The sequence below is a fragment of the Pleurodeles waltl genome, chromosome 3_1 (assembly GCF_031143425.1).
Source record: "Pleurodeles waltl isolate 20211129_DDA chromosome 3_1, aPleWal1.hap1.20221129, whole genome shotgun sequence".
NCBI classification, from domain to species: domain Eukaryota; kingdom Metazoa; phylum Chordata; class Amphibia; order Caudata; family Salamandridae; genus Pleurodeles; species Pleurodeles waltl.
In genome coordinates this window covers 1,641,076,493-1,641,089,748 of record NC_090440.1, presented here as the reverse complement: position 1 = coordinate 1,641,089,748, position 13,256 = coordinate 1,641,076,493, and the positions used below count along the sequence as shown (strand labels likewise).

Here is a 13,256-nt window from a genome sequence, read left to right as displayed (position 1 = left end):
TTTTTATCATCATCAGAGCCTCTTCTTTGCTGTCATGATCTAAACGAAAGTAAAAAAAAACACAATAGGTCACAAAAGGGACTTAAAACACAGTAGAAAATAACTGTCCAGCACTAAACTAAAAGCATCCAGCATGTAAAAGAAAATCTGATCAAAAGTGAAAAAACATTTATTTTGTATTTTTAGGGTAACCAAACTGAATGGTCAAAGTCGTAGGAATGAATGGGTAGCTAAATGCAACCAAACTACGTTTGTAGAATGTGAGATGCATACAAGCCCGACTGCTTTCGGAGGGCAGCTATTATCTAAAACACTGGAGCATCCCTTCTCTTTGTACACAAGCGAACGCATAAGCTGTTCAGTGGTCATCGTAAATGTAACATTTGAAACTTAGTTCTCAATTTTTGACTAAACATGCATTACCAAAGGTAAGTGGTAATCACACATGTTTGTAACTTCTGAACATAATCATGGATAAACCCCAGAAGACAGACCGGTTGATTATGGAAACGGAGAAGATCTAAGAAAAATCACCAACTAAATTCAGCGCTTCTGCTAAAATATAATGTGTAATCATGCTTTCTATCCAGGTGCCCAATGAAAGTTTTAAATTATACATTTCATTGTCAATAATCACCTCTGTTTCACAATTGAGAGCAGGTTTATGTGACCATGAGCCAGTGGATACACCATTGTTACTAGTGGCTGAACTATAGCAATCAGAACAGAAGATGATGCAGATGGAATAGGGTGCAATATGATTTGTTTGTGTTCTTAATTTTAATTTAGTATTGGTCCCATAGAAATAGGAAATCGCAAACGCCATTCAATGACACACTTAGAAAGAATGAGACTGTATAGGACATAAGCTTATCCGATTTTTAAAAGCTATTAAAGCAGTTAAAAGTAAGAATGTTCTCTGATTTTTCGTCTTACATTGCAGGCTGGAGGCTCCCAAGTTATCTTTACTAATCCATTGGAGATTGTGAAAATTAGGTTACAAGTGGCTGGAGAGATCACTACGGGGCCAAAAGTCCGAGCCCTCACAGTAATCAAAGATTTGGGCCTTTTTGGCCTTTATAAGGTAAGAATTGTGTCTATATTATTGGAACTTAGCAACGTGAAAGATGATTTTTCAAACTTGTGGGAATTTCAGTCTACCACGTTATTTCACACTTTTCCTCCACGCCATTGAAAATGGCATATCTAGAATATTTTTGTATTTGGCAAACCTAGAAAAAATATCTAGCATTTTATATTGTATCTAGTGAGTGAATGTGTGTGATTAAAGGGCATGCTAATTCTTGGTAGTACATATGAACGTGTATCTCAGCATCCTCTTGTCCAAAAGGTCTCTCGATATGTGACTTATATTAGTGGCACGCGATATTGCAAGTGTCTAATGGCAAGTGCTTTGAGATGTATAGATATTGTGTTAGTTATTGTTTAATTGCAGTGTGAATAGTGCTTACCGTTTATATGTTTTGCTCAAAATGTCTAAAAAAACGTTTTAATTCGTTATGGTTTTAATTTACCACTCCGTCTTTTCTGTGACTTTATCTGTTTTCATTTATTTTGGAAACAGCTTTTTTTCCACGGCACCACAAGATATACATTATTCTGTTATATTTCAAAATTATATTGAAAAAAGAAGTCAAATGATATGCACAGTTTATTTAGCCCACATACTGTCTATATGCACCTTTTCCACTAATATGAAAACAAATCTGCGTTTAATATGTTTTCTTCTTTAAACCCTTGACAGAAAGATGCTGGGGCTGATATTAAAGTTTGCCTACTGGCCACTTGTGCCCATGTCACTGAAATTCTTTCATATACGATGATGCTGAGAAATGGCCATTGTTGAGTGTGTTACACTTGATGCCATTGCCTCTAACATTACTCTCCTCAGCTGCTATTGCACTTTCCTTTTTTAATTTCACTATTCATATATATATGTTCGATGGCATGTGTAGCTGCAGATACACATGCTGTGCACATCCCGCCATCTGGTGTTGGGCTCGGAGTGTTACAAGTTGTTTTTCTTCGAAGAAGTCTTTTTTCGAGTCACGAGACCGAGGGACTCCTCCCATTTCGACTCCATTGCGCATGGGCGTCGACTCCATCTTAGATTGTTTTTTTTCCGCCATCGGGTTCGGACGTGTTCCTTTTCGCTCCGTGTTTCGGGTCGGAAAGTTAGTTAGAATCTAGGAAAAATCGTCGGTATTGTTTGCGTTCGGTATCGGGTTAGTTACAACAGATCGACACCGAATTAAGAAGAGCTCCGGTGGCCCTTCGGGGTTTTCTTCCATCCCCGTCGGGGCCTGGTCGGCCCGGCCACGTGTCTCTTCAAGGCTGATGGAACGGACCCCATTCCGCTTCTGTCCAAAATGCCATAACAAGTATCCATATACAGATCAACATCTGGTCTGTAACTTGTGTTTGTCACCAGAACACAAGGAGGATACTTGTGAGGCCTGTCGAGCGTTTCGGTCCAGGAAGACACTCAGGGACCGAAGAGCAAGAAGACTGCAAATGGCGTCGGCGCCGACAGGACAAGAGCGTTTCGAGGAGGAGGAGGAAGAAACATTCTCCACCCAGGAGTCGGACTCTGAGGAGATCGATCCCGAGGAAACGCCGAAAACCGTGAGTAAGATGTCGAAACCAAGAACTCACGAGAAAAGCGCTAAAGCCCAGGGGACGCCACCGCCAACAGGCCATGGCTTAACCCGAAAAGTAGGTGACCGTTCATCGGCACCGAAAAAGGGCGAGCTGGTGTCGAAGTCATCCGACTCCGGTCGAGATACCGGCACACAGCAATCTCGGGCCCGAGATAGTGGCTCAGAGAAGATTCGGCACCGAGACACCGGCACCGAAACGGGTCGCACGAGAGAGCACGACGCCGAAAGTAAAAAAGGTTTCGTCGGAGCCGAAAAAAGCAGCCGAAAAGGTTTCGCTACCGAAATATCCGGCCTCGGAACCGAAAACAAGTTCCTACACTGAGGAACAAGGACAGTCCACACAAATGAAGACACATAGATTTGGACAGGAATTACAGGCAATAGAGCCAGATCACACACAAAGACGGCTCTTTATTCAAAAAGATACAGGGAAGATCAGCACTCTTCCTCCAGTCAAAATGAAACGCAAGCTTGCCTTCCAAGACAAAGACAAACAGCCACACGCAAAGGTGGCTAAACAAGTAACACCGCCACCATCCCCACATCACGCTCTGCAACCATCACCGGTAGCCACTCCACCAATGATGCAATCCCCAACTCATACAGGAATAAGTCAAGATGACCCTGACGCATAGGACCTTTATGACGCACCAGTGTCAGATAATAGTCCAGAATGCTATCCAGCTAAACCATCGCCACCAGAGGATAGTACAGGCTACGCACAGGTGGTGTCAAGAGCAGCTTCATTTCATAATGTCAGCCTTCATTCAGAGCCCATTGAAGACGACTTTCTTTTTAATACACTGTCGTCCACACACAGCCAATATCAGAGTCTTCCTATGCTACCCGGAATGCTAAAACATTCCAAACAAGTGTTTGAGGAGCCTGTTAAAGGGAGAGCCATTACTCCAAGAGTAGATAAAAAATATAAACCGCCACCAACAGACCCAGTGTACATTACACAACAGCTAACACCAGACTCTGTTGTAGTGGGAGCAGCGCGCAAAAGAGCCAACTCTCATACTTCAGGAGATGCACCACCTCCAGATAAAGAAAGTCGAAAATTCGATGCTGCAGGCAAAAGGGTGGCGGCACAGGCAGCAAACCAGTGGCGTATTGCAAATTTGCAAGCTTTGCTAGCCAGATATGATAGGGCCCATTGGGATGAGATGCAACACCTTATTGAACATTTACCCAAGGAGTTCCAAAAAAGAGCGCAGCAAGTAGTAGAAGAAGGACAGGGTATCTCCAATAATCAGATACGGTCAGCAATGGATGCTGCAGACACAGCTGCTAGAACTGTCAACACAGCTGTAACAATAAGGAGACATGCATGGCTGCGTCCATCAGGATTTAAACCAGAGATACAGCAAGCTGTGCTGAATATGCCATTCAACGGACAGCAGTTGTTTGGGCCGGAGGTGGACACTGCGATCGAAAAACTTAAGAAAGACACTGACACGGCCAAAGCCATGGGCGCACTCTACTCCCCACAGAGCAGAGGCACATTTTGAAAGACACAATTTCGAGGGGGGTTTCGAGGGCAAACCACAGAAGCCACAACCTCACAAACAAAGCCCACTTACCAGAGCCAGTATCAGCGGGGAAGTTTTCGGGGACAATATAGAGGGGGACAATCTCAAAGGAATAGAGAAAAGTTCCAAAGTCCCAAAACTCCTCCAAACAAGCAGTGACTTCAAGGTCACAAATCCCCAACACATAACACCTGTGGGGGGGAGACTAACCAAGTTTTAAAAACATTGGGAGGAAATAACAACAGACACTTGGGTCTTAGCAATTATCCAGCATGGTTATTGCATAGAATTTCTCAAATTCCCTCCAAACATTCCACCGAAAACACACAATATGTCAAAACAACATATAGATCTTCTACGACTAGAAGTTCAGGCATTGCTACAAAAAGAAGCAATAGAGTTAGTACCAAAACAACAAATAAACACAGGAGTTTACTCCCTGTACTTTCTGATACCCAAAAAAGACAAGAGTCTGAGACCTATACTAGATCTCAGAACATTAAATACCTAAATCAAATCAGATCACTTTCACATGGTTACATTACAAGACGTAATCCCACTGCTCAAACAACAAGACTACATGACAACACTAGACCTAAAGGATGCATATTTCCATATACCAATACATCCTTCACACAGAAAGTACCTAAGGTTTGTATTCCAAGGGATACATTACCAATTCAAAGTGTTGCCATTCGGAATAACAACTGCACCAAGAGTTTTTACAAAATGCCTAGCAGTAGTAGCTGCACATATCAGAAGGCAGCAAATACATGTGTTCCCGTACCTAGACGATTGGTTAATCAAAACCAACACGCTAAGACGGTGTTCACAACACACAAAATATGTCATAGAAATCCTCCACAAACTAGGTTTCTCAATCAATTACACAAAGTCACACCTTCTGCCGTGTCAAACACAGCAATACTTAGGAGCAACAATCAACACAGCAAAAGGGATTGCCACTCCAAGTCCGCAAAGAGTTCACACATTTCACAATGTGATACAGACCATGTATCCAAATCAAAAGATACAAGTCAAACTGGTGATGAAACTACTAGGCATGATGTCTTCATGCATAGCCATTGTCCCAAACGCAAGGTTGCACATGCGGCCCTTACAAAAGTGCCTAGCATCACAATGGTCACAAGCACAGGGTCAGCTTCTAGATCTGGTGTTGATAGACCGCCAAACATACATCTTGCTTCAATGGTGGAACAGTATAAATTTAAACCAAGGGCGGCCTTTCCAAGACCCAATGCCACAATACGTAATAACAACAGATGCTTCCATGATAGGATGGGGAGCACACCTCAATCAACACAGCATCCAAGGACAATGGGACATACAGCAAAAACAGTTTCACATAAATCACTTAGAACTGTTAGCGGTATTTCTAGCGCTCAAAGCATTTCAACCCATAATAAGACACAAACACATTCTTGTCAAAACAGACAACATGACAACAATGTATTACCTAAACAAACAGGGAGGCACGCACTCGACACAGTTGTGTCTCCTAACACAGAAAATATGGCATTGGGCGATTCACAACCACATTCGCCTAATAGCACAATTTATTCCAGGAATTCAGAACCAGTTAGCAGACAATCTCTCTCGGGATCACCAACAGATCCGCGAATGGGAGATTCACCCCCAAATACTAAACACTTACTTCCAAATGTGGGGAACACCACGAATAGATCTATTTGCAACAAAAGAAAACTCAAAATGCCAAAACTTCGCATCCAGGTACCCACAAGATCAGTCTCAGGGCAATGCGTTATGGATGAGCTGGTCAGGGATATTTGCTTACGCTTTTCCCCCTCTCCCACTCCTTCCATATCTAGTAAACAAATTGAGTCAAAACAAACTCAAACTCATACTAATAGCACCGACATGGGCAAGACAACCTTGGTACACAACACTACTAGACCTCTCAGTAGTACCTCATGTCAAACTACCAAACAGACCAGATCTGTTAACACAACACAAACAACAGATCAGACATCCAAATCCAGCATCGCTGAATCTAGCAATTTGGCTCCTGAAATCCTAGAATTCGGACACTTAGACCTCACACAAGAATGTATGGAGGTCATAAGACAAGCTAGGAAACCTACCACTAGACACTGCTATGCAAATAAGTGGAAAAGATTTGTTTATTACTGCCATAATAATCAAATTCATCCCTTACACACATCTGCCAAAGATATAGTAGGATACTTACTACAATTGCAAAAGTCAAAGCTAGCTTTATCTTCAATAAAGATGCATCTGACTGCAATTTCAGCCTACCTGCAAATTACGCACTCCACTTCATTATTTAGGATACCAGTCATAAAAGCATTTATGGAAGGCCTAAAGAGAATTATACCACCATGAACACCACCAGTTCCTTCATGGAACCTCAACATTGTCTTAACACGACTCATGGGTCCACCTTTTGAGCCCATGCACTCTTGTGAAATGCAATATTTAACATGGAAAGTTGCATTTTTGATTGCCATCACATCTCTAAGAAGAGTGAGTGAAATTCAAGCATTTACCATAAAAGAACCATTTATTCAAATACACAAGCATAAAGTAGTTCTACGGACAAATCCAAAAATTTTACCAAAAGTGATCTCACCGTTCCACTTGAATCAAACGGTAGAATTACCAGTGTTCTTCCCACAGCCAGATTCTGTAGCTGAAAGAGCACTGCATACATTAGACATCAAAAGAGCACTAATGTACTACATTGACAGAACAAAACAAATTCGAAAAACAAAACAACTATTTATTGCTTTCCAAAAACCTCATACAGGGAATCCAATTTCTAAACAAGGCATTGCTAGATGGATAGTTAAGTGTATTCAAACCTGCTATCTTAAAGCAAAGAGAGAGCTGCCTATTACACCAAAGGCACACTCAACCAGAAAAAAAGGTGCTACCATGGCCTTTCTAGGAAATATTCCAATGAACGAAATATGTAAGGCAGCAACATGGTCTACGCTTCATACATTTACCAAACACTACTGTGTAGATGTGTTAACGGCACAACAAGCCACAGTAGGTCAAGCTGTACTACGAACATTATTTCAAACAACTTCAACTCCTACAGGCTGAACCACCGCTTTTGGGGAGATAACTGCTTACTAGTCTATGCACAGCATGTGTATCTGCAGCTACACATGCCATCGAACGGAAAATGTCACTTACCCAGTGTACATCTGTTCGTGGCATTAGTCGCTGCAGATTCACATGCGCCCACCCGCCTCCCCAGGAGCCTGTAGCCGTTTAGAAGTTGATCTTGAACATTTGTAAATTTGTAAATATATTACTTTAAACTTCATTATGTACATACGTATTCACTCCATTGCATGGGCACTATTACTAGCATACACAACTCCTACCTCACCCTCTGCGGGGAAAACAATCTAAGATGGAGTCGACGCCCATGTGCAATGGAGTCGAAATGGGAGGAGTCCCTCGGTCTCGTGACTCGAAAAAAGACTTCTTCGAAGAAAAACAACTTGTAACACTCCGAGCCCAACACCAGATGGCGGGATGTGCACAGCATGTGAATCTGCAGCGACTACTGCCACGAACAGATGTACACTCGGTAAGTGACATTTTCCATATATATATATATATATATATATATATATATATATATATATATGACGCTGCGAGTTTGTTAAAAATCCATAAGGTGCACTTTGTCGCAATATTTTGTTTTCAACATCAGCTTTCTCTGATCTGGTAGTATTTTCTTAATTTCTTTTGTCTGTTTGAAACACAATTTTTGTATTCATCATGAAGTCATGCCACTCTAAGACATACCTATCTGATTACCAAGTCCTGGAAACAAGCGACCACCTTGTTTTCTGTCTTACTGTTTGCAATCAGGTCCTTAAGCAATTGCATTGTTGATACCACATGAGACACTAAACTTTACCTTACAGCTCTTTCATTCTTTTGTGATTTCTAGTACTGTCGATTAGAGCAGTTATACTTCATCTTGCATATTTCTGTGTATAGATGGAAGTTGCCTATCTGTTTCCACCTCTTCATACAGCCAATAATTCACTGTAGAGGTTGTCTGCGGGAGATGAATCTGTTGGAGGTCCCATCCTCCCATCCAATTGCTGGAAAGATTAAGAAACACTCCACTAGGACTGTCTCTTAATTAGAGTGGTAAAGAGGAAGGGAAGGGAAAGTGACACAGAAGACATTCACAGCATGAGCAAGTTCAGCCACAGAAACTTTGTACATTTGGCCTTCGGGCTTGGCCCTCCATGGCGGAAATAGCATTGATGAGCTCTTGCACTAACCAAGATCCTCAGGACACCAAGGAATTGTAAAGTCGAAGCAAGGTATAATCAGCAAGAACCACAAATAAACACATGAACTGGTTGTCTAATATGCAAGACCCAAGGGAAACCAAGAGGGAAGCAGAGTAAAGTGGAGCGAGAAGAAGCCGGAGTGACAAACTATGTGGCAAGCATTAATCCACTTATAAACCAAATTGTTTCTAAGCAGCTTCCAACAGTGCTTAGGGTTTAACTACTGACGCTTCCTATGCCAACCCAGAAGTGACTACCCAACCCATAAGTGAGTATCGTCATGCTGGATAGCCTTCTAGTGTATCCTCCCTAACCGTCTTATGCACAGTCCTCCAAAGACACCAATTCTTTATCCTTCCAAATAACTGTGTGTGCGCGAATCAGTGAGAGAAGCACTCAAAGACTTGGTCTTGTTCTGTGATGCATGATCCCTAACCTGAGTCCTAACACTTACTACTGCATAGCATTCAGCCACTTGGTTCCTTGCCAAAATGGCTGGCCTGAATAACATGTATTTTTCATCTTCTCTTTCTCTGTCATAGTAGTTTCCACCATTGACTCGCCCCTTGTTTTTTTAATGAAATCCACAGTCAAGCCAATATTGAAGTCTGAAAATGTTTATTAACAATAGAAAAATAGCCTATGGATCACACAATCAGGCGACAAGGGTTCCCCGGGCACAGTGGGAGCTTAATCGCCAAAGCCAACATGTAGAGAACACAAATTGAGATGGTTCTATAAATATGGATCCAGTGAAGATCATGTGGCATAAAAAAGGCAGTGTTGGTTCAGAAACTAAATCATGGAAGGCACTCGACCGGCAAATCAATACAAAAACGTAAACTTTCAGAGCTTAGCAAGCTATTGCTCATCTGTGCTGCTAGACATGGAAGTGATGCTTTATTCATCACAGTTACTCTAAGGCAATCATTTTACATTCCACACCACAAAGAGTTCTCTTTTGAAGGGCTATGCTGAAGAGAACTCATTTGAGTGGAGCTGAACAAGTGCTGCCATTCTCATGTTCATCTTGCCTGGATGTGAATAATAAGATGCGTACTGCAGAAACCCGGTTTCTTCAGGTGACCTTGCTCTGCTGTTCTGCATATGACTGTACATTAGAGCTAAAGCTACAACCAAGGCATCCTGGCTTTTCAGTTCTTTATTTTACCTCCTGCTAGGTGACCCACGGCGTATCTGGATCTAAATGCACACAACTGAATGATATTTATATTTTCTCAGGAAGGCTTGGAAGACTGTGATCAGTGCTATGCTTTCCTTTTAGTCCAGAAAAGGGCATTGATGCCTTGATGTCAGTCAAAGGCAGCTGTGCTCAGAGCATACTTGGACATGAAGGTCACCCTTCAGAACTCTGTTAACAAAATTATCGGCAGAAATGCATTACGACAAAAGATGATATTCACTGCATAGTTTAAAAATCATTGGGATGTTAAAACACGTCAAAGCATGGCTGAGAAAATGTGATGGTGTAATTCTAGAACTCAACTATAGCAACATGCCTGTGAGGTACAATCTCTGCTGATGTTCTGGATTTAGGAATATGCTGATCCTCTCCGTAAAAGCCACAGAACATATACCGATGTGGAAGAATGTGAGGAGGGAAAGCAGGGTAGGAGCACCTAATGTTTAAAGACCACACCAAGCCCCTCTCCAAGAGCATGTCTGCTGGGAATGCCATGCACTGCCAGGCCTGGTCATGCATTAGGACCTCAATAATTGTTCTATGGTGGGAAGAGATTTTAATCTCCATGTATATTCCACCAGAGAACTGACTGGCTTTGCCAAATCATGTACTTGTATGGTTTGAGCTAATTCCTGCAGTTAGAGACGTGCATTATGCAATTACTGACCCTGATGTATCATTCATGCAGGAAGACTGACTTTTGTCAGCGGGCTTTGTGGTGCATCTATTCACATTCCTCTCTAGAATGTCGTTGTCTGTGCAACTGGGGATTTGTTGGAGGTGTAAGCTACTGCCAATGCAACCCCCCACCATTCTTGATGAGTGCAGTTCCCAGATTGTGACTGATCAGCTTTGATGGTAGGGGCTCACACATTTGTGTCTGTAGGATGCATTAATTCAGACACCCTCAGTGGGAATGGCTGAGTGAATTTCATTGTGGCCTTGAAAATCCTCTTTATTCTTGTGTTCTTAGTGTACCACCTCAAGCCCAAATTCATACCACCTTCAAGGATCACGTTTAGAGTAATCTTAGGCACCTCAATAGGAGTGGCCTTTCTCAGTGATGCTGGCAAACGTTTCAGAGTGGGATGCTGCCATCAATGTTGCATCCCTGTTTTGGGGATTGTAAGAAATCCAAGCAAAATGGTAACAAATGAGAACGCTCATTCGGCAGGAAAGTGATAAGGGTGTAGTATAGTGCTAGTGGTGCATTTTTGCAGCATACTTCAGCAAATATATCACTAAACCATGATGTGTTAGCACAATCTCATTTACAAACAGCCTGTTTTCCATGGAAATGGCCACTGCATTTGCACAGACAAGCAGTTTTATTGGTAAAATATAGAATGCACAAATTATAAAGTGTAGAAAACAGGTTTCATTGAATATTGATAACCTGTACATCAAATACAATGGTTTGATTTGTTTTGCTCCTATTCAAATCTTTTTTTCCATCACACGTCCAAATTAAAAATGTGCTTAATTTGTGCTTTTCTAACTGCTGATATGATTTGAAATATTTGTACAGTTCATTTGGAGGTATTTTGATTTTGTTTGTTACAAAAAATTGACATCATAAAGCGTTTCCTTTCATACTCCCTGTATCCCAGCAAGATTGCTTCACAAAATCCTCTCACTTTACAGCCCAAGAAAAATAAACACCGACCTCCATGCTAAAAGAATAAGCAGTTATTTGTCAGAACCTGACATTCAACCTCTCTCTCTCTGAACACTCAGCTGATGTTACCAGGTCAAAACAAAATTTACAGGCATCTTTATTGGCCATTCATCTTCTGAACTCTATCATTGAAACTTTGGGGTGCTACAGCATCCTTCACCTGCACCCCTACTCCTAGCACATATGACCTTTGTGGGTTCAGGCAACATTGCCAGTGTATCGCTCCTCTCTTTACACAGGAGCATTGCCTACTCCACCTCTGTTCACTAATATATATTTGTGCTGATCCACAGGACAAAATAATTATATTCCTCCAGAACTTTATTGCCCTGGTTTGGTGCGTGTTAGACCTGGCATCCTTAAGTTGGTCTTACCCAATACTTTTTGCCTTTATCTCCTGTTTTGTTGCTGTATCGTTTTGTTGGCCTTAGGACTCTGAGCACTTTACCACTGCTGATCAGTGCTAAAGGGCATGTGCATTTCCCTTAAAATATAGTAACATTGGTGTATCCACAATTGGTATATTTAATTGACCTGTAAGTCCATTGTAAAGTGTTATACCATATACCCAGTGCCTGTAAATTAAATGGTACTCTTGGGCCTGCAGCACTGATTGTGCCACCCAAAAGAGTAGCTCTGTAGACATGGTTCAGGCCTGCCACTACAGAGCCTGTGTGCGCAGTCTCACTTCGACCCTGAGTTGGCATTTAAAACCTCTTGCCAAGCCTTAATCTCCCCTTTCATTTAAATATAAGCCACCCCATTGATAGGCCCTAGGTAGCCCATTGGGCAGGGTCCCATGTAAGTAAAAGGTAGGACATATACTTTTAAGTTTTCTTGTCTTGTTTTTCAATACTGTGAGGCCTATCCTCTCATAGGCCAGTATTGGGAATTCCTTATTATACCTTTAAGCTATAGTTCCTGATCTCAGAGCATCATGTTTAGTATCATTGGAATGGTAGTAATAAATCCTCTTTACTTTTAGAAAGTGGGCATTGGCATTTCTCTGCTCTCATTGCCCTGGGTGCCTACAGCCAGTACACATCTGGCTTGAGCTAGGTGACAGCTACACTTGTGCATCCCCTTTGGATACTCACAACACAGGGTACCCAGCTGCATCTGCATGCATCTGCATACTAATGAGTCTTCCTGGGGTGTAGGTTGGGAAGGACACGCACTTCCACCTCAAAGGGCAGTGACCGGAGTCCCACAAAAAGGCTGATTGCCTTCCACCAATAGTCTGGAGCTGGGGCTGATCTGAATAGGGGACCTGTGCACTTCACAAGAACTCTTTGTAGTCACCCCCAAATCAGTGGCACTTTCTAGTATCATTACTGGGTCCCTGAGCCACTAAAATCAGTACCCCTCAGGACTCAAGGAAATACTGCTGGAGTAAAGACTGCTGTGTTCCAGCATTGCCCCACAGCCAGGGTTGACTCCTCCGAGGACCTGCTGCCCTGTTTTGCTGTGCCGCTTTGCTGCCTGCTGATCTCTGCCCCATAGCCCAAGACTAGTTCATCAAACCCAGAGTGACTCTGAGAGGCTTTTTGCTTTCCTTTGCTGCATGTTACTTCAGTTACCCCTCAGTACCTTTTCCAAACTCTGCCGCTTGCAACTTTGTTCACCCGGCTTTGCCAAACTCTGCCGCTTTCAGCTGTGAACACCCTGAGCGGCCCTGTTGAACCTTTGCCGCTCACTGCTTCAATCACCCTTGAGCGCCTTTGCCAAACTCTGCCACTTGCAATTTTGGTCACCCGGAACAGCCCTGCTGGATATTTGCTGCTCACTGCTTAATCAACCCTGAGCGCCTCTGCCGCTTGCAACTTT

At 42.4% G+C, this 13,256-nt stretch overlaps 1 protein-coding gene across 1 annotated transcript in view; it reads left to right on the top strand.

The window, feature by feature from the left end:
- The window catches only part of SLC25A12 (solute carrier family 25 member 12), a 451,247-nt gene that overhangs the window by 362,554 nt on the left and 75,437 nt on the right, over positions 1 to 13,256 (top strand). The window contains exon 14 of the mRNA XM_069225331.1: positions 944 to 1,084. Within this exon, the coding sequence (XP_069081432.1) occupies positions 944 to 1,084 (141 nt within the window). The remainder of the gene's footprint in view (positions 1 to 943; positions 1,085 to 13,256) is intronic.